Source organism: Callithrix jacchus, chromosome 9 (genome assembly GCF_049354715.1).
Source record: "Callithrix jacchus isolate 240 chromosome 9, calJac240_pri, whole genome shotgun sequence".
NCBI lineage: Eukaryota > Metazoa > Chordata > Mammalia > Primates > Cebidae > Callithrix > Callithrix jacchus.
The window spans coordinates 110,509,312-110,529,444 of record NC_133510.1 but is presented as its reverse complement, the minus strand read 5'-3'; the positions used below and the strand labels follow the sequence as shown (position 1 = coordinate 110,529,444).

Genomic DNA, 20,133 nt, shown 5'->3' with positions numbered 1-20,133 from the left:
AGCACACGGCGGTGAGTTCACGGACTTTCTTTTTGCCTCATCCTCCCATACTTGATGAAGAAGCCACGATGGAGAGCACAGATGGGAAAGAAGCCACAACAAAAGCCTGCTCTCTCTAGCCAAAGGACCACTAAAGGGATAGCCTAGAAGGCAGGAAACTTTTAGACAACAGCTGCTCTACTCCAGCCAAACAGCACAAAACACCTGTGGACTCACCTTGCCAGCAAAAGTCAAGTAGGAAGCCTAGACTTCTACCCTTGCCAGGCTGCAACAGGGCACCCCTGAAACCCCACCAAGATGGTGTTATTAACGGTCAAGTATGGAGCCAGGACTTTTATCCCCATCAGCCAGTAAAGAGCCTTACCCCCACCCCCTGACACCAGATGTCAGTGGAGACCCAGGAAGCCTGTGTTCCCCTCCGACCCAGCAGTAATGAGGCATCCCTCCCACTCCCTGCTGGGAGGTGTCAGAGGACGCCACTGGAGAGTCAGTCTCTTACCACTGTTCAGTAGCCATGAGGCCACCCCCACCACATGTCAGATAAAGACAACATGGGAGGCAGAATACTTACCTGCCCCTACCTCCCCCAATAACTAGCCCCTAACTTGGGGGCCAACAGAGGCCAAGTAGGGGAACCTGGATTTCTACATCCACCTGGCAGTAATGAGGTGACAACCACTCTTCCCCTGTCAGGGTAGTGTCAGAGAAAGTCAACTAAAGAAGGTCTAAATAAGATCAAGAGCCTCAGAAAACATCCAGATTTCAATCAAAGACCACTCGTCATACCATGGATGAAGAAGATCTCCAAGTAAATGAACAAAAATATAAATCAATGCCAGCACCAAAATAGCAAGATGAAAAGACAAGTTACAGAGTGGGAGAAAATATTTGCAAACCACATATCTGACAAAGGACTAGTATCTACTATACATAAAGAACCCTCAAAATTCAACAGCAGAAATGCAAACAATTCATTTAGAACACAGGCTTAAGACAAGAAAACACCTTTCACCTGAAAAGAATCTATAGATGGTGGACAAGCATGTGAAAATATATTCAACATCATTAGCCATTTAGGGAAATACAAATTAAAAATATAATGAGATATCACTACACACCTATCAGAATGGCTAAAATGAAAAATAGTGACAACACCAGACAGTGAGGATACGGAGAAACTGAATTACTCAGTCTTTGCCAGTGGGAATGTAAAAGGGTACAGGCACTCTGGAAAACAGTTTGGCAATTTATTTAAAAACCAAACATGCAACTACCTTCCAACCAAGCAGTTTTACTCCCAGGCATTTATAACAGAGAAATGAAGATATATTCACACAAAACCTGTGCATAAATGTAATAGCTTTATTTGTAATATCCTAAAACTGGAAACAACTCAGATGTCCTCCAACAGTTGAGTGCTTAAACAAACTGGGGTACATCCACTCCACGGACTACTACTCAGCAATGAAAAGGAACAAGCTGTGGATACGTGCGACAACATGGATGTTCTTCAGAGAATTATGATGACTGCCAAAAACCCAATCTCCAAAATTACATACTGTATGATTCCATTTAAATCACACTCTTTACATGACAAAACTAGAGAAATGGAGGCTAGGCAGGGGCTGAAGAGAAGGGTAGAGGCAGGAGGGAAGTGAATGTGGTTATAAAAGGACGACATGAGGAATCCTGTGGTGATGCTAATTTTCTGCATGTTGACGATCACATCACTATGTTGGTTGTGATATCTTACTATAGTTTTGTAAGATACTGCTGTTGGGAGAAACTGAGATCCCCTGGTGTAAATGGTACACAAGAATCTCTGCATTCTTACAACTGCATGGATCTACAATTATCTCAAAATGAAAAGCTTAAAAACAAAAAAAAATTAAGTTTTGAGTTTTTCATCTCAAAATGAAAACTTTAAAAATTTTAAAAACCGTTAGAAAAAAAAAAAAACCCTACAGATCACACTTTGTCCCTGTATCTAAAACCTCTCTCGTCATGTTCCACTCATTACACGTGGAAGAAGACCCAAACTTTACCTGGCTCGGTGCAATCTGACTTTTATCTCCCGCACTTTTTCCTTCGCCTGAGCACACAAAGCATGTTCCTATTAGGAGCCTAATCACCTGCAGTTCCCTTACATGGAATGCTTTTGTCCCAGATCTCTGCATGGCTGGAAGCTTTTCCTCACTCAGCTGGTTGTTCAAATGCCACTTTCTCAGTGACACCTTCCTGACCATTTTGTCCCCCCAGAGACCATATCATGGTCCAGTTTCATTCTGGAAATGTCATTGATCGTGCTCTGACTCCGTTTTGTTGATTTATTTTCTTGCTTCCCATCAGTAAGCTCCAGGAGGATAAAGAACATGTCCGTCCCATCACCACTGTAGTGCCTGGAACCAAGTGGGCACTCCTGATTATCTCTTGATTATGCCCAGAGGAATCAGGTGTTAGAAAACTAAGCTGGAGGCCAGGTGTGGTGGCTCATTCCTGTAATACCAGCACTTTGGGAGGCCGAGGCAGGCAGATCACCTGAAGTCAGGAGTTTGAGACCAGGCTGGCCACATGGTGAAACCCTGTCTCTACCAAAAACATAAAAATTAGCTGGGCATAGTAGTTGGTGCCTGTAATCCTAGCTACTTGGGAGGCTGAAATATGAGAATTGCTTGAACCTGAGAGGCAGAGGTTGCAGTGAGCCGAGATCACACCCCTGCACTCCAGCCTGAGCGACAGAGTGAGACTCCATCTCAAAAACAACAACAACAAAAAACCAACCAACCAAAAAAAAAAAAAAAAAAAACACACCAGAAATATAAGCTAGGAACTCTTTTTAAACAGATTTTTTTAAAAAAATGAATATATTGTTCTGTTCCCGGGGAAGTCTAGAGACACCGAATTCATGTGAAGTTAAAATTTAGAAGCAAGAGCATAGAAACAGATGTGCCGTCAGATTTCAAGTGTGGTTTGAGTGAGTACAAACCAAGAATGGTGGGAGGAATATGCCCCACTTTACAGGACAGCTGTTCTTATCAGTTGACTATAAAGTGGATTTATTTGCAAGAATCTATTCACTACTCTGATAAAACAAGATATTTGGCTAGGAACAGTGGCTCACACCTGTAATCCCAGCACTTGGAGAGGTCGAAATGGAGGATCACTTGAGGTCAGGCGTTCAAGAGCAGCCTGGCCAACATAGTGAAACCCTGTTTCTACTAAAAATACAAAAATTAGCCAGGCATGGTGGTGCATGTCTGTAATCCCAGCAACCTGGGACATGAGAATTACTTGAACCTGTGAGGTGGAGGTTGCAGTGAGCTGAGATCGTACCACTGCACTCCAGCCTGGGCGACAGACAGAGACCTTGCCTCAAAAAAGAGAAACAAAAGATATTTGTTCTGACACACATTTGAACAGGAATCCTAGAGTACAGGGAGGAGGAACAACGCTGGCCGGCTGTGTGATGGACAGCCACCCTGTGCCCCAATAGGAGACTGTTCTTCTCAACTTGGAATTTCTGTCATCTCTCTCTAGTTTTTCTTTTGACCATAAGTATATCCCCCATGCTTACAGAATGGGTGACTTCACCCTGCAGGCATGGGGAAATTGATTGCCTCCCCCACCCTGCACAGTGGTCAGCGCATCTGATGTGTAAAGCCACATTTCACCAGTAGGGGATGCCATCGAAACCCCTTTAAAAGCAAAACACCCTTCACTGACTTCCTACTCTTGAGACTCAACCACACCCAGCTAGTTTTTGTATTTTTTTAAGAAATGGAATTTCACCATGTTGCTCAGGCTTAAGCAATCCTCCCATCTCAGCCTCCCAAAGTGCTGGGATTACAGGCATGAGCCATCACACCCAGTGAGCCTGATTTTCAAATGCCTATTAAACAGTGGGAACACCCACCACTTTTGTGAATGGAGGGTAGTTTGTATGCTTCAGCCTGGAGATTCTTATACATGGGCTCAGATTCTGAGAACTATCTCCTATCTAATCCTATCTAATGAGCTGCCCAAGTCAAATACACCATGGCTCCGGGCAAAACCAAGTGTGGTGTTAGACGTGGCAGCCCTTTGGGAGATGGCAGTGGAGGAGGGTGAAAGGGGACCACTCGGGCACTAGTCATGTTCCATTTCTTGGTCTGGGTGCGGATTGCACAGTTTGTGTATCTTATGAAAATTCATTTGGCTTTGTAGTTAGGAGCTGGGCACTTTTCTGTATATATGTCATACTTCAAAGTAAAGTTTAAGAACACACAGGTTAGGTTTACTGAACACACAGAATGTCTCAGTAAATTCTGGAATTCCCAATATAGCCTGAAGAAAAGTTAAAAACAACAAGCAAACAAAGAAAATCTCAAAAACAATAGAACACCCGACCCTGGCAACAGACCCAGCAACGTTTCTCACTAAGGCAGTTTCTTAGGTGATTTCAGGTGAAAGCCTCTTTATTCTTTTACTCATTTCTAAGTCGGGCGGGGAGTTTGGTTCTGAAATGCTTCCAGCAGGTTTGACTCCTCATGGATTCGCTGAAGCTTGTCACCCTAGGCCTGGTGCACCTGTTCCCATTTGGGGTCCCGGTGGGTCTTGACCTCAAGCACAAATCCAGCCTGCAAGTGGCCCAGGGACACTGGGCTAAGGACAGGTGCTAACGAGAACACCTAATGGGACTCACTTTGCACCCGAGGCTGGAGCTCGGAAAGCAGAGAGGCTGTGTTGCTGCCTCCTTACTGAAGGGCCTTCCCTGCTGTGTGGAGGAAGCAGCCCTATGTCCCCTCTAATGCCCCGTGGACAGCCCTGCAGCCCAGCCTAGCAGGAGGACCCACACTGCTTTTGGTTCAGAGGCCAATTTCCCCTGAGACTTCCCAGGTTCCATGGTAGACCCCAGAGTTCCACGAAGGCTGTTCTGGGGAAAGAGGGGAGAGGGCTGGTGCTGGGGCCCTGCAGGGACTGGAGAGCATGGCCGAACAGATGACCCCAAAGGGATTTTTAAGAATTAATGTCGTAATAGTCGAAAGGCTAAGAGGCTGCATTTCCCTGTTGCCGAGGATATAGGCATCAGCAGGGGTGAACCCCAAGGGGTCAGAGCTAGGTTCATTGACCCTCTCAACCTGAAAAGCTGCCTTCCAGGGCCTGGCTTTCCAGAAACCTCGGCAGGGTTTGTGTTTCTTTGTATCCAGAAGGCTGCACCCACTTCCCTCATCTTACCAATCCCTATCGTCCATCCCGGTATGGTCTAGTCTCGGCACCTCAGGGAGGTCCACTCTCCACTCCTCCCTCCTGAACTTTCTCACCTCTCCTAGCCTGCACCCCCAAGTTTAATACTGTTTTATAAATTGCCTCATAATGCTGCTGGGGCACACATGTTGGTATCATCTCTCCAGCCCTACCGCCAGTTCCCTGAGTTAGAAGATACGTAAGCTGTCCCTGTGCCCAAGTGCCTTACCGAGACGGCTGCCCCAAAGACGAGTGCACAGGTAGCTTTCATTTGCTGGGGTACATTCGCCACTGGTCGCTATGACCGTAGTGATCCCACTCAAACGGGAACACCAGGCTAAGAGACCACAGGCTTCGTTCTCTGCTGATGACCCCGACAGCCTCAACCCCCACATACCTTGCTGGCTTTCAAGATCTCAAACATCAGGGGCAGGCCTTGGGTGACGAGCTCCTCCGTGTATTCCTCCTCCTGAATGGTCTTAAACTCCTTTAACAAGCACTGGATGAGAGGCCTGCGGTGCTGCTGGAAGGCAATCCGCAAAGACTCCAGCCACGTGTGCAGAGTCCACGGGACGCCTAGAGCAGGGAGAGGAGCCAGGGAAGGTGGCAGGGGAAGGGGAGAGAGAGGGGAAAGGCAGAAAACAACCAGAGGAGTAGGCGAGTTTTTATTTGGAAGTTGGCTTTTCCCCAGGACACTACGAAATGATGAGACCAAGGGATTGACTCTCAGTGAATAGAACCAGTGTAGGCTTTTCCCCAAAGACCTGCAAAAGTTGAAATTAAAGGTCATAATTCAATTTCCTTAACTCTGGGTGTCCATCTCTGCATGTTACTCATATTATGAGGGGCTGCATTTCACAACATATAGCATACTGGAATTATTATGCACGATACTTATGCATATTCCACACTTCTGGATTCTGAGTAGAGAGGCTCCATTCCCTTGACTTACTAGGGAGAGAGAAGCTCAGGGGGGAAAAGAGTCTTGCCCAGGATTAAAGAGTGGATGTGCCCAAGCATCTAGAAGGCATCCATGCCCAGGTGGCAGCTCAGAGCTGCTGAAACCCATTGGTGGACTTCACCATGTACAGCTCTAAGACAGATATTTACACCCAAAGAAGACACGGGAGGATGTTCCTTCTGCTCCTCTGCAGAATAACATTTCCACCTGCAGGTACTTCAGGTCTTCCTCCTCTAACAGGGGTCTTGTCAACAGCTGATTGCTGGAATTTGCCTCTCCCCTCTCAAGCAGAGGCACAAACGGAGGAGGACGCCTCTGATTACTGTTTATAACAAGTAACCCATTCGGAATCTTGAGCTTCATAATCATGCAAAATAGGCCCTTAGGGCAATGTCACAAACATTCCTGTACTAACCCCTCCCCACCTTCCCTGGAGAGAGGCCATTTCCCGAACAGCATTAAGGCCTGTCCTCAGCCCTCAGCCTGCCTTAATCTGCCACACCCTGTGTCTAAGGACCCATGGCTAGCTCTGGCTGCTTCCACGCCAGGGCTAAAGCCACTAGACTGGTGAAGGCTAGGCTACCCTTGTTCCCCAGACACGTGGAGGAGATGGCTCTGGGCTAGCTCACCCAAGGAAGAGCCAAGCCAACCTTTCTTTGTGGCTTTGCCCTCTGAAACTCAGCAGGACTGGTGGTGAGAAAGGGGTGCCCTCACCCTAGCGGCTGCCTAGTGCTGCTTTGTGGAGTTGGGTGCTCTAAAGGCAGTGATTCCTCAACCACTGGGAACCACCTGGGATGATTGTTAAATATAAAGATTTCCAGCCTTTATCCATCCAGACCCTCGACAGCAGAGCCTCTGGGTGTAGGGCCTGGCAATCTGTATTCAGACAAGCTCCCCAGGTGATTTGAATTCCTGCCCCAGGGTCCAGAGTTTGGGAATCATGGAAAGATGGTCTGAAAATGGGTCTTTGGGGCAGGCAGGATGCTGCTATCTATGGGGACAGTGTGGGCATGTTGGCCTGGAAGTGTTCTGACCAGTAAAGGGGAAGCTCCCTGGGCCCCCTTGGGATGTGTGTGTATGCACGTGTGTGTGTGCATGTGCATGTTTTGCATGCCTGTGTGTGTGTGCACATGTGTGTGCTTATGTGTGTGGACCTAAAGCTGGTGGCACCACAGTGCCTGTGGTGGAGGGCGCCCAGACTGACCTATACTCCTGATATCAATTGTGACATCCACGTAGCCATGCTCAGCGCTGTGATACATGGCCTCCCTCAGGGCCCTCAGTTTGGCCTTGCTGTTGCGGCTGGCGCACAAGGGGGGCGGGGCTGTCTCCGCCAGGTCAGTCCCCTCGGCCAGAATCTCCTCCAGGGACAGGATATCACTCTTCTCCTTCTCTGGCTGGGCGAGCAGTTTGCGGAACACATTCCTGTCAATCATAAACCCAGAGAGGATGACACTCAGAGATGGAAGTGGCTTTGCCGGGGCAGGGCAGGGGCGGGCTGGGGAAGCAGGGGGCCACTAACTCGGGCGGGATGATGACAGGATCAAGGGGTGGCAGTTTCACAGGCCTGACAGTGGGTGCCACGTTTTGGGGATGGAGGAGATGATGGGGCATGGTTGGCCTTGTTTCCTTGAGGCAACTTGAAGCTAAGTGATTTCCTCAAATATCGCGAAAGTTCTGGAACTCTGCGCTTTTCACCATCAGGCTACCCTCCCTCCACAGTGAATGTGCTTTACCAGGGGTATGTGTAATAAAAGCCGATGGGGGGAAATTCCGAAGGAGATGTAGAAGGGAAGTTACCAAATATGAGAGGGTTTATTGTTTTTAAAATGGATTCTTCTTACTTCATGACAGCTGACATGATGCACTCTGACCAAAACCGGCCAAGAGTGACATCTCTCCGTGAGTTGAAAGCTGGCCGGGAGAGGGTAGGATAAGGCATTCTAAGTGGATGTGCACTGCATGAAGTTGGCTGTCAGCTGGCAGGTGGGGTCCCCCTGGCCGGGCCTGGGGCCTGGGGCCTGGACTACCTCACACTGCCTCTGGGCCCCACATCCAGAGAGGCAATGGGTCTGGGGTAGGCCTGGGAATCTGCATTTTTAACAAGCACCACTCGGGACCTCTGGCTCTGGGCCATCCTAGCCTACCTGTGTCCGTGAGCTGCAGCCTGGCTGAAAGAGTTCATATCACCCTGGGGGGTTGTAGAAATTCCATTCCTGTACATGGTTCCTATCAGGGGATCGGCACCACGCTCCAACAGCAAACTAACCAGCTCAAAATTTCCTGCAAGCCCAGAGAAGGGGGTTTTATAAGAGAATAAAGCAAAAATAAAGTCACAGGCACTTCAAGGGCCAGGGCACGCTGGAGCCCCCTGAACGGGGTGAGAACTGGCAACTCTTACCTACAGCGGCTGCAAGCTGCAGGGGCGTTTCGGAGTAGTTCTCCTCGCCGTGCTCCACCGAGCCTTCCACCTTGGCCCCAGCATCCAGGAGGAGCTGCGGAAGAAGAGCAGCCATGGAGACGGTGAGAGGATATACACTGCGCAGGCGTCGGGAAAGATGGCTAGGATCGGTGAGATGCCAGCGCTCCTTCCCTCCCTCAGGGTCGGTGACCGCGTGCACAGGCTGGAGGGCAACTGAACCTCGGAGGATGAGCTGAGAGCCTCTCATTGCTGCTAGAACCCCAGAGCACTCGGAGTGTGTTGCATGCACAACAGCATCAGCGTCACCTGGGAGCTTGCTGGAAATGCTGACTCTCAGGCCCCACCCAGGGCTACTGAATGAGTCTGCATTTTAGCAAGATCTCCAGGGGATGTATACATACATTAACATTTCTGGAAGCACTGGCACAGGAAGGCTGGAAGACTCCCTTCCTGGGCTGGTTACACAAAGCCTCAGAGGGCACTAGGGTAGCCTAGTAGAACCACAGACTCTCCAGAGTGCTGAAGGACTTTGGGGTCCCCTCCCAGGGCCAACCAGGAAAAGAATCCACCTGGATGGCCCTGAGGATAGTTTAGCAAATGCTAAGGTTTCTGGCCAGCAAGATCAGTTAATAAAGTGGCAGAGTTAGCTTCCAGAAGTTTTGCTTCCTATGATGTCATTCTGTGCATCCCCTGAGATAGCTGGGCTTCTTAAAGAGGCAGGGATTCTGTCCATGCTGGATCTCATTCACAGTGAATGTGCTCTCAGCACTGCTGGTGGAAAATGGGGTGAAAATCTGCTATCTTTGCTGCCTACCTAGGGCTCCCTGAGGGCACGGCCATGGGGGAGCTGCCTCCTTGGCACTCTGTGACTCACGGCCCTGTGGCAGGGAGGTGGCCTGACTTCTGTGTGGCTTAGCTGCTCACTGTTCCCATTCCTGATTTCAAGGCCGGGAATGTCCTTGTATGTTAAGGAATGACACCTGTGTCCACCAGACCACCATCCTATCTCCTTCTTTCTTAGTTTCCTCCTCCAGGAGTCAACTGGGCATGCTGTTCTATAGGCAGAAGCCAGCTCTCAGTGTGACATGTCACACTCTCAGCCTCCTAAACATGACTTGGGATCTGTTCTAAGGATTCTCATGACCCAGGAAACAACAAAGGAGTCCCATGAAATTCTAGCATTACAGAGCTATCCCTGCTCTGCATGGAATCAAGAGGCATGGACTACACAAAAGGAGGTGAGTTCCTATGTGCTCAAAGCTCAGCACTCACTACGGGAGCCAGTGCGTTCCGGAGCCTGGATGCTGATCTCTCCTTTCTGATGAAGTAAACATCAAGCTTATGATTTAGAATGTACTGTATGGCTGTTCACTGAACACCAACTCTGCAACAGCCAGAAAAAAAATGCAAGTGATACACATTTATATGCCCAAAGGACCTCCAGTGAGAACATGTCTCTGTGCTTGGAGCTGTTTCAGAAGACACACGGCCACAGCCCTGCCCTAGACCTCCTGGATCTGATTCTCAAGAAGTGGGATCCAAGCAAGTGTCTTTTGGAAACACTCCCTTGGTGTCTTGGACGCTTCTTCCCACTGGCTGGAAACCAATGGATTCTACACAAACACCGGGGTCACACCTCAGGGAAGGTTCTAAGGTATCAATAGCAACCAAGTCTTACGTTCATGTTGCGACAAGCAAAATGAACAAATCCACAAAACCAGCTGAAGCCCCACCCCAGAGCAACCAGGAAGAACTTCGTGGGTCTGCCACTCTGTGTGTGAGGCTGCATGTGGATACAAGATCATTTCATATTGGTTAAAGGCTGGCCATATAGATCATTACATAAATATTTTTATTCACATGATATGAATATGCTGTATTAAATTGCAGTTAACCAATATGAATGTCGTAGAGAATATGCATGCTGGGAGAGGTATAGATGTGTGTTATGAAGAGGTAAAATCAAAGGTCAGATGTGGATAGGGAAATACGTTAATACCTGAACTACAGGAATATGTCCATGCAACACAGCAAAAGTCAGAGCCGTCCAATGGCGGGTCTCGGGGTGGACGGATGGATATTTATGAGGAGTACTGACAACCTATAAACAAATTGAAGTTATTTTCAAAATGTGACCTTCACAATACTTAGACTAGCAAATCTGACCTATCTGTGGCTGGGCACACAGACTAGAGATGTACAAAAAGACATCCTGGAAGATGCCTTGGGCAGAGCTGGCGATACAGGGCAGGGATTTTCCACTGCTGGATGCTCCAAACGCCTCTCACCAGAGCCATGGATCCGTGCTGCCTGTGCTTGTACGAACAGAGACTAAAGCAATTCCCCAAAGGCAGGACACTGGGAGTCCAGGTTTTGGAGATTTCACCCATGGAGGCAGTCAGAAAATGTCTCAGTGACTTTATGTCCTTTGTGCATAAGAAGGACTCCTTTCCCTCTCCTCTGAAAAGCATTAACGGATGATTCTGATCGCCTCTAAGGTGCTTTGGAGAAGCTGTAATGGCAGTTACAGCAAGCCAGAAGGCCTGTCTCCTGCCTCTTTCTGCCTAACGGAGGGTGGTGGTTCTGGGAGCTACAGGATGTCAGAGAGCATGAGGTGCCACTACCATGCCATCAACACTTTTAACAGAGATTCTCAGTGGTGGCAAACCCCAGAGAAGGGGCGGACGGTCAGCTTTCAGCTTTCAAGCCGGGGAAGTCCATCACTCGTCTGATGAAGAACTTCACCGTCTGATCACAGCTGGCCCTACCCTGTTCTCATTTCAGTTTCTGCTGGCTTCCTGGTGGACAAGGACCCCCTCGCACTGCTGAAATATGGGCATGAAGCTTTCGCAGGACACATCGCGAATGAACAATCTGAGATTGGTCTTTGAGAATGGGGGCCTCAAAATCCAGGCCAAGAGAGAAGAGACAGGGTAGCTGAAGGCCAGGGGCTTGCAAGGTCAGCACCCACACGGAGCTTTTCTACCGAATACTCCTGGGGTCACGTCACCTCAATGCCTGCTTCACTCAGAGCAGTTTGGTTCACTAAGCATCCACTGGAGGAAGGCCTGGGCTGAGATCCATGGAATGGGCTAGAGAGGACCTGTGAATGCCCCAGAACCCAACACTAAGGAGCCCTTTTGGGGGTCTGCATGGCTCCTGAGGACTCACAGCAGGAGGGAAAATCCCCACAGATTTCAAAGTGATAGGATCCAAAATGATTCTGGATCCAAAACTATGTCTATTGACTGATTTCCTCAGATAAATAGAAAACTCACATTTAAAAAAAAACACACACACACATACCACACACACACACACACACACACACACACCGTACTCAGACTGCACGGGCATCTAATTTTGAACTGAAAAGGTTTCCCAGGGTTGCTGAGTCATGATTTCAGCCTGTCAATCTCTTTGCTGTCTGAGACTGCCAATGTCTGAGACTGCCAATATCTGGCTGCCAGGGAGAGCAGTCTTTAGACAGCATAGCACATGGTAAAAAAGTGGGATTTCATCTAGAATGAGCTTGGGGTATGGGTGGAGAGACCAATATTAACTGAGTTCCAAATCTACTCTCTATATCCCTTCTGACAACTATGTGAGATGGGTGTGATTATTTTCTCATTCTGCAGACTGGGAGAGAAACATGGTTAAGGCACTTGCCCAAGCACAAAAGCAAGTCACCACGGCAGTGGTGGTATCGAACTTGAACCCAAGTCTGTCAAATTCTAAGGCCAGTGTTGCAAGGGGGAGGGGAGAGGAGCGTTCTGGGGATGTGCTTTCCACTTAGACCACATTGTCTCAGGGAAGCTTTGAGATTAGTTTTAAGATCTGTCAACTCCACCAACAAGGTGAGCCAAAGAGGGTTTGGAGAGGGCGTATGGAGGATGTGGGGAGGGAAACTTCAGCTCAGGGATCGGGCCAGTGCCTCCTCTGCTGTGTGTTAGAGGAAAGAGAGGGCTGATGGTTCAGGAGTGCTCTTTCTGCCCCATCCCGGAAGATATGGATCGGCCGTGGGAATCAGAAACTCAGGAAATCAGGAGTGCCAGTGCTCCTTGCAGCTAGGTTGGTTGTTTTTAAACATAATATCCATGCAGGCAGCTCCTTGGAGTTTGGTTGGGCTGGTTCATCAGGATGGACAAAATCTGCCAGGCGGTCTCGCCAGGGCCACAGCAAGTAAGAAGACATAGGAAGGAGCTATTTGTCACACTGTGTACCCTCAGCAGCGGCTCGTGGGAGAAAAAGCCCCCCTTTCTTGCTCGCCTTCCCCTGGGGACTGCCAGGCTGAGGGACCCTGCAGGCCTCTGCAACCTCACCTCCACATTCAGGTCAGCTCCGGCATCCAGCAGCATCTGAACCATCGCCTCATCCCCACGGACGCAGGCGTACATCAGGGGAGTCATGCCCTGCGGTGAATTGAAAACCAGAGAACAGAGAACATTTACAAGGTGGCTGTGGTCAGTCGATGATAACAAATGAAAAATCTTACTTGTGTTTTGGAGGCCATGCTTGTGCCCCAGCATGGCAAAAATAACGTGTAGCCCTGTGACTCGTAAGATCACACACAACCCTCCACATGTGGAGACCAAAATAGAGGCGACAAGGGAGCCCTCATGCCTTTTCAGCATTTATCTTTCCTTGTTTGTCTGTTTTAGGATGCAACAGACCTAAGAGTGTTTGCTAAACACTTAAAGCTCTTAGAAACTTTCTAGATCGGTTCTGCAATATCAGCCTTAAGCTATCTCATTGGTTTCTCTGACATTTTCTCTTTCACAAATATAACAAGTGTCATCTTTGCTCTATAAAAGCTGCTGGTCAGCGCTGAGAAAAATTGAATGCCTCTGAGCACATGGCATTGCTCGTCACTGACATCTGGTTTGACATGGTCATTTGCAAGCAAAAGGCAAGCGAATGAGGAATGGCCTCAGGAATACCAGGTTCACCACTGACTCTCGCTTCTATAAATCAAGCATCACAACTAACCAGAAGGAAAGGATGCATTTTCAATAAATAGCGTCATGAAGGCAGTTATTTGGGAAAATATCCAAATTAAAGACTTTTACACCAGACACCAAAATCATTTCTAGTCTGATTAGAGATATATAGGAAAAATTAAAACCATAAAAGATACCTAACTGGTCTGTGGATCCCTTTCTAGGCAAAAAACAAATAGAAGAAATCACAAATGAAAATCATTATAGCATTTCAACACAGAATTGAAAACATTATAAGCAAAATCAAAAGGTAAACAATGAATTGAGACATATTAGTCACATTATCACAAAGGGTTATTTGCCTAACATGTAAACAGCTCTCCTGAATAAAGAAGAAAGACAGGCCAAGATGAGCAGAAAAGTAATAGTGAATACACACAACTGGAGGGTGGGTAAAAGGAGACACAAGTCCTGGGAAAGTAATTTAAGATTGAGAACCTTAAGAAAAGCTGGTGCATTTGAGTCACTCTTTGCATTTAAAAAATTTCCCTAATGAAATAATCACAGATTTGAACAAAGACTCATGTAAATATGTTTAGCCCAGCATTATTAATAAAAGTAGTTTGAAACAACATCTAACAATTGAGGTGTGGTCAATGAATAAATAATGTAACCATTTGGTGTAGCTATTAAAAGTGATTAACAAAAAAAAAAGACACTGGGCCCAGTGGCTCATGCCTGTAATCCCAGCATTTTGGGAGGCCAAGGTGGGATGATCTCTTGAGGCCAAGAGTTTGAGACCAGCCTGGGCAGTGTAGCAAGACCCTGTCTCTACAGAAAATATAAAAATAAGCCGGGTGTGGTGGTGCACACCTGTAGTCCCAGCTCCTCAGGAGGATGAGGCAGGAGGATCTCTTGAGCCTAAGAGTTCAAGGCTAGCCTGGGCAACAAGATCTCACCCCCCGCAAAAAAAGAATATTTAACAATATTGCAAAGTCACTTCAATATAAAATATTGGAAAAAGCAAGATATAATAAATCACTGGGGTTTTAAAAAGACTGTACATACACATGTATATCTGTGTTTGTGTGTGTGTATAATAAGCTCCTTGGTGGTGTTCAATAAAATTATTATAGCTCTAGTTAAATAAATAGTCCCTGTCATTTCCTCTCTAGAACTCATCGCATGAGGTGCCTTGTGAGAAGCAGCCCCATCTGTCCCTTGTGACTTTCCATGTGAGACTCACATTTAAAACTGCTGTTTGTTTTCTCTGTCCATGATGGTTCACCACACTAGACATCCTCCTAACTGGTGGGCCCACGTGTCTCTCTCTACCTCAGTTTCAGGAGTTAGAGGGGATCACTGCCTATCTCTGAGGTGCCTCCTAGGGTCCCCAGAATAACTTTTGTGTATCTTAAACATGCCCTAAAGTTTGATGACATCTGTCTGGGCTTGTCCTGTGCGGGAACAGACAGACAAGTGGAGAACTAATTTTAACCACGCTGGAAAAAGGACTTGAAGGACAGATACTAAAGATAAATGATGGTTACATGGTGATGGCATTATTTCATTTCTGGAACGGGCCTATTTTTCCTCTCTTTTCCATTTCAGCTGCAATGATCATGTGCTACTTCTATAAAGATGAACCAGAATATTTTTATAAGATATTTTAAAAACTGAAGAAAAACACAAGCAAGCAAGCAATCTAAGCCACCAGCAGGGGGAGCCTCTACCCAGCGTCTGCGGTGGGAATTCACCCGCTGTCTGTCTTGCCAGGGGTGGTGCAAGTGGAGGAGGTAGGGAGCCTGTTCAGACCCTCGGGCCCCGTACCTGTTCGCTCATGGTGTTGATCCCATCCGGCCCCAGCAGAGACACCGCCTGCTTCACCAGGTCTGTTCGTCCACAGTTCAGCATCCGGAAACCCAGGTCCTGCTTAAACTTGGCTTCGATGGCCACTGCATCCAGCTTCCGAGATGCACAAAAGCAGTCGTCGGCCCTAAGGCAGGGAGAGACATCATGTGGGTGCAGCAGCTTCCCAGAGGGGTACGGGGTCAAACGCCGCAGGAAGCACCCTGGGACTTTGCATTTGCTTTTCACATAAATTGCCTGTTCTGAGGCTCCAATTAAAATGATCGCCTCTGGATGTCTCTTGATCCTTGGTCCTTTATCACTGCTGTGAAGCTGTCTAGTCTCCTGTGTACTCCCATAGCATACTGAGCTAAGTATCATAATGACTAATCTTACTGAATATGTACTACGGACTAGGCACTATTGCTAAACTCTTTGCATGAATTAATTCACTGAATCCTCACATAACCCAAGAGGTAAATCCTATGGCCCCTCTTTTACCCACAGGCAAACAGACACAGATAAGGGACCTGCCCAATGCTACCCAGTCTGTCTGAAAGCAGTAGAGCTAGGATTTGAACTTGCGAGGGGGGGGGTGGTCTGTGTGGAGAGCTGGCTGTTCGTCTACCATCCCCCTGTCCTGCAATCACAGTACCTAACTATTTGCCTGCTAACTTGTCTGACTGCCTGCTCTAGGCTGGGGATTTCTGAGAGCAAGGGACTTGTCTGGCAGGCCTCTCCATCCCAGGGCTGGAGAAGTGTTAATGGGAGCTGAATGAACACAGAATGGGCGGATTCTCTTCGTTCAAAACAGTCACAAGACAGAGAACCAGCAAGATCAAACAGGAGTATGAATGGCAAGGTGCAAGGGAAGCTGTCATCCAGCCAGCCCCGCGCATCGGGCATAGAGAAAGAAGTTAGGGAATGGTGGGGAGGAGAATCAATGGAATCAAGAAGGTGCTACAAACTCTGCTTGTAAAGGATATTACTTCCTTCTCACAATGAACTGATCAATCAATTAATTATTAAACCAAATCACTAAGCATTTATTGAATACCTGTTTGGGATAAACTCTACACTAGATGCTGAAAACACAAAAGTAAACATGTCACCACCCCTGCCCTTGGGGCCCGATTGCCTGGAAAGGGAGAAGACACAGGCCCGGGTTGTTATAATTGAATGTGGTAAATGCAAGGATTGAGGGGTCAGAGGCACGTGTGGTTACAGAACACATGCGCTGTGGGAGTACAAGGAAGCTGCCAGGCAGGTACTTGGGGACCCAGCAAGCCTCCCTGGGGGAGATGACCATTGAGCTATCTGTATCTTTATTTCGCTTTATTCTTTTTGAGACAGGGTCTTGCTCTGACACCCAGGCTGGAATGCAGTGGCGCAGACATAGCTCACAGCAGCCTCAGACTCCTGGGCTCAAGTGATCTTCCTGCCTTGGCTTCCCCAGTAGCGGGGACTTCAGGGATGTGCCACCACACCCAGCTCATTAAAACATTTTTTGTAAAGACAGGGTCTGTCTTGTCATGTTACCCAGGCTGCTCTCGGACTCCTGGCCTCAAGTAAACCTCTAGCCTTGGACTCTTAAAGTGCGTGAATTACAAGCATGAGCAACTGCACCTGGCTTGTGCCTTAACTCAGAAGACAGGAGAAGAGAGAGCAGAAAAACTGTGAGCAGGGCCAGTATGAGCAAAAGTATGGCGTTGAGACATGCAGGCTGTGTAAAGGTAATCATAGAGGTTTCAGCATTTTGGGGGCATAGACTTATAGGCAGAAGCTGAGGTAGGCAGGGGCTAGACCACAGAGGACCTGTGACGTCACCCTTAAGGCTTCAAACTTTATCCTTAAAAGCCATGAGGGAAGTGATATGGTTGGATGTGGACCACCCCTAGAGAAGACGGAGGGTGGGCCTGAGCCAACCCTAGAGGCAGGGAGACGTGCTAGGGCCAACCAAACCTGCTGAGTGGATGGAAGCCACGGCCCAAGTGCGAAGTGACGAGGGGCTGAGTTTAGACAGTGGCTGCTGGCATGGAGCAGAGACGTGGATTCTGTCTTCTCCTCGTGTGCCTGCCTGCTTCTCAGATATGCACCACCCTTGCCCAGAGGCAGGTGTGTCAGCTGGAGTCAGAGCTGTCCTGACTCCAGCTGACCTCTTCACATTCCCTGTACTTGCCGACTCAGCTGGTGGGAAATAAGGGCAGGAGCCAGGTGTTCGAGATTCCTGGGTCTGTATGAATCCATTTTGTGGTGGAAGGAAGGGCACAGTTTGTGAGGAATGAGAGGGGCCATTGTTTCAGCTTTATGATGCTGAGACTCCTGAGCACCTGAGGAGTGAACACCCACGAGAGCCCCAGGAAGTGGATGCGACGTGTGGGCCCCTTGCCTGTCCCTGGGTTCCTGACACATCACTCATTTCTGACTGGCAGGGGAGCCTTGGTCTGAAGACTATTCACAATGGGAACCAAAGGGTAGGAGATGCTTGGCTCTAGATGCTAGACACAAAGCGTTTGCTTCCGGCCACCAGGGGGAGCTGCTGGGACGCAGACAGACTCCAAGGACCTGAACTGGAAGCCCCGTGTTGAGATGGGGTCTGATCTGCACACCTGTCTCAGGAACTAAGCCTCAGGCCAGGCCTCTATTTGTAGGAGAGCCCTGGGAGGGACAATGAAAGGTACTTAGAGGCCCAGAGTTGATGAGAATCTGGACTTCAGGATTAAGACCTTTTCATGGCAGGTGGGAAAGTCGAGAACACCCCAATGCTGTTAGAAGGCTCCCCAGGGGAAGACAGAGGGTCACCCTGGCAGTTGGGGAGGACTGGCTGGAGGACTGGGGCCTGGCTTCAGTCTGTGGTATCAGCATCCAAGACCTGATCCTCTAGGGCCCAGAATGCAGCTGAGCCACAGAGCTTCTTGGCCTAGCTTGTGGGGGCTTAGAACATGGCTCTCCTATAGCTGGGGTTACCAGATTTAACAAATAAAAATCCTTGAAAAATGTTTCATGGGATACATTTATATTAAAAACATTATCCATTGTTTATCTGAAACTGAAATTTAACTGGGTGTCCTGTCTTTTATCTGAGATAGGGCAGAGACTAGGGGCCCAGACAGAACACAAGGAGAAACCAGGAATCCTTCCAAAATGTAAATACAGCATCTGTCTCCAGGGGAGAAGGGGGACCTTGGCTGCAGCTATGGGCTTCATCCAAGGGACAAATGATCCCTAAAAAATGGATAAGGAAAGAGCTTCAGGCAAAATGAACACAACAGAGGGAAGCAGGCCAGACTAAGAGGGCAAGGTCCCAGAGCACACATCACAGAGGCTTCTTGGAGAGATGAGCACAGGTCTGGGTGTGTCATACTGAAAAGCCTGGACCCTAGACTGGGGTTGTGTGTGCACAAATCCCAGGGAGGTATCAGATTTGACTCACTATAGAGAAAAACCTTTCTTTTCACAGACTGTGATCCAATTCTGGAAGAGGCTGCTTTGTGAAAGCAAGAGCTCCCTTCTTGCCTGCAAAGATGCTGTAAATTATTGTCACAGAAAGACACCCTTTGTAGCTTCTTCTTTGTTGTCTAAGTTCCTTCTGATATCCTTCATGCTTGATGGATTCAATCAAATATGCATTTTTGCATGAAAAATATGCATTCTTCATTCAGTGTGACTGGATAAATGTTACTGAACACCTACAGTGTGCCGGGCCCCACACTAGGGGGCTGCAAAGGTGGGAGGCACAGACCCTGTGTTCACAGAACTCACAGACTCGTAAATGAATAATTCCAAGAACATCAGGAGAAGTGTTTACCAGCTATCGAGGTACTTGATTTTAATTAGAAAGAGACAAATGGCAAGAAAATTACCATAGCTAAGATGATGATGATAATTGTTATTACAGGAAGCTGACATTTATTGAATTCTCACTATTGAAATGTAAGCTCTTTCCATGTATGAACTCACAACCATCACAACAGGTCCTGATGTAGGGGCTGCTGAAAGCCCCACTCCACAGATGAGGAAGCTTTAAGGGAACTGTCCAAATCACAGATCTGGTAAGTGGTGAGTCAGGTTTTGACCCGACCTCCCATCCTGTCCCCTTCAGTGGGCCCTGGCCCTCTCCCTCCACCACACCTGTAAGTCCACACATAAGGCTGCCTACTTGAACTCAGCTCTGGATGGCTCTCAGAACCTCAAATTAAGCAGGTCCCAAATGGAAGTTTGGTTTTTTTTTTGAGACGGAGTTTTCGCTCTTGTTACCCAGGCTGGAGGGCAATGGCACGATCTCGGCTCACCGCAACCTCCGCCTCCTGGGTTCAGGCAATTCTCCTGCCTCAGCCTCCTGAGTAGCTGGGATTACAGGCACGCGCCACCATGCCCAGCTAATTTTTTGTATTTTTTTTTTTTAGTAGAGACAGGGTTTCACCATGTTGACCAGGATGGTCTCGATCTCTTGACCTTATGATCCACCCGCCTCGGCCTCCCAAGGTGCTGGGAAGTTTTTATTAATGCACCTATCCCCTCCCTCCAAACTTGTCCCTCAGTCATCCCATCTCAGTAAATGGCACCATTGTCCACCCAGGTACTAAGGCCAGAATCTTCTTTCATGCCCATATCCATTCCATCAGCTGTTGGTTTCGCCAATGAAATCCCAAATCCATCCACTTCTCTCCACCTCTGCTGCCCTATCTGGGTCTCCAAAGACCAGCATCCATCTCTGAGATACCCAGTTACTGCCACAG

General features: G+C 48.1%; 1 protein-coding gene across 6 annotated transcripts in view; it reads right to left on the bottom strand.

Annotated features, from left to right (window-relative positions):
• ABTB3 (ankyrin repeat and BTB domain containing 3) overlaps positions 1-20,133 on the bottom strand; it is a 349,042-nt gene that overhangs the window by 35,446 nt on the left and 293,463 nt on the right. For 3 of the 6 annotated variants that reach the window (XM_002752947.5, XM_035257467.3, XM_078337191.1), the window contains 7 exons: positions 15,377-15,542; positions 12,929-13,018; positions 10,606-10,707; positions 8,586-8,679; positions 8,332-8,467; positions 7,389-7,609; positions 5,621-5,799 (listed from right to left, as the gene is read on the bottom strand). In XM_002752947.5, the coding sequence (XP_002752993.2) occupies positions 5,621-5,799; positions 7,389-7,609; positions 8,332-8,467; positions 8,586-8,679; positions 10,606-10,707; positions 12,929-13,018; positions 15,377-15,542 (988 nt within the window). The remainder of the gene's footprint in view (positions 1-5,620; positions 5,800-7,388; positions 7,610-8,331; positions 8,468-8,585; positions 8,680-10,605; positions 10,708-12,928; positions 13,019-15,376; positions 15,543-20,133) is intronic. The other 3 variants (XM_035257465.3, XM_017976347.4, XM_035257466.3) reach the window with 3 other exon arrangements.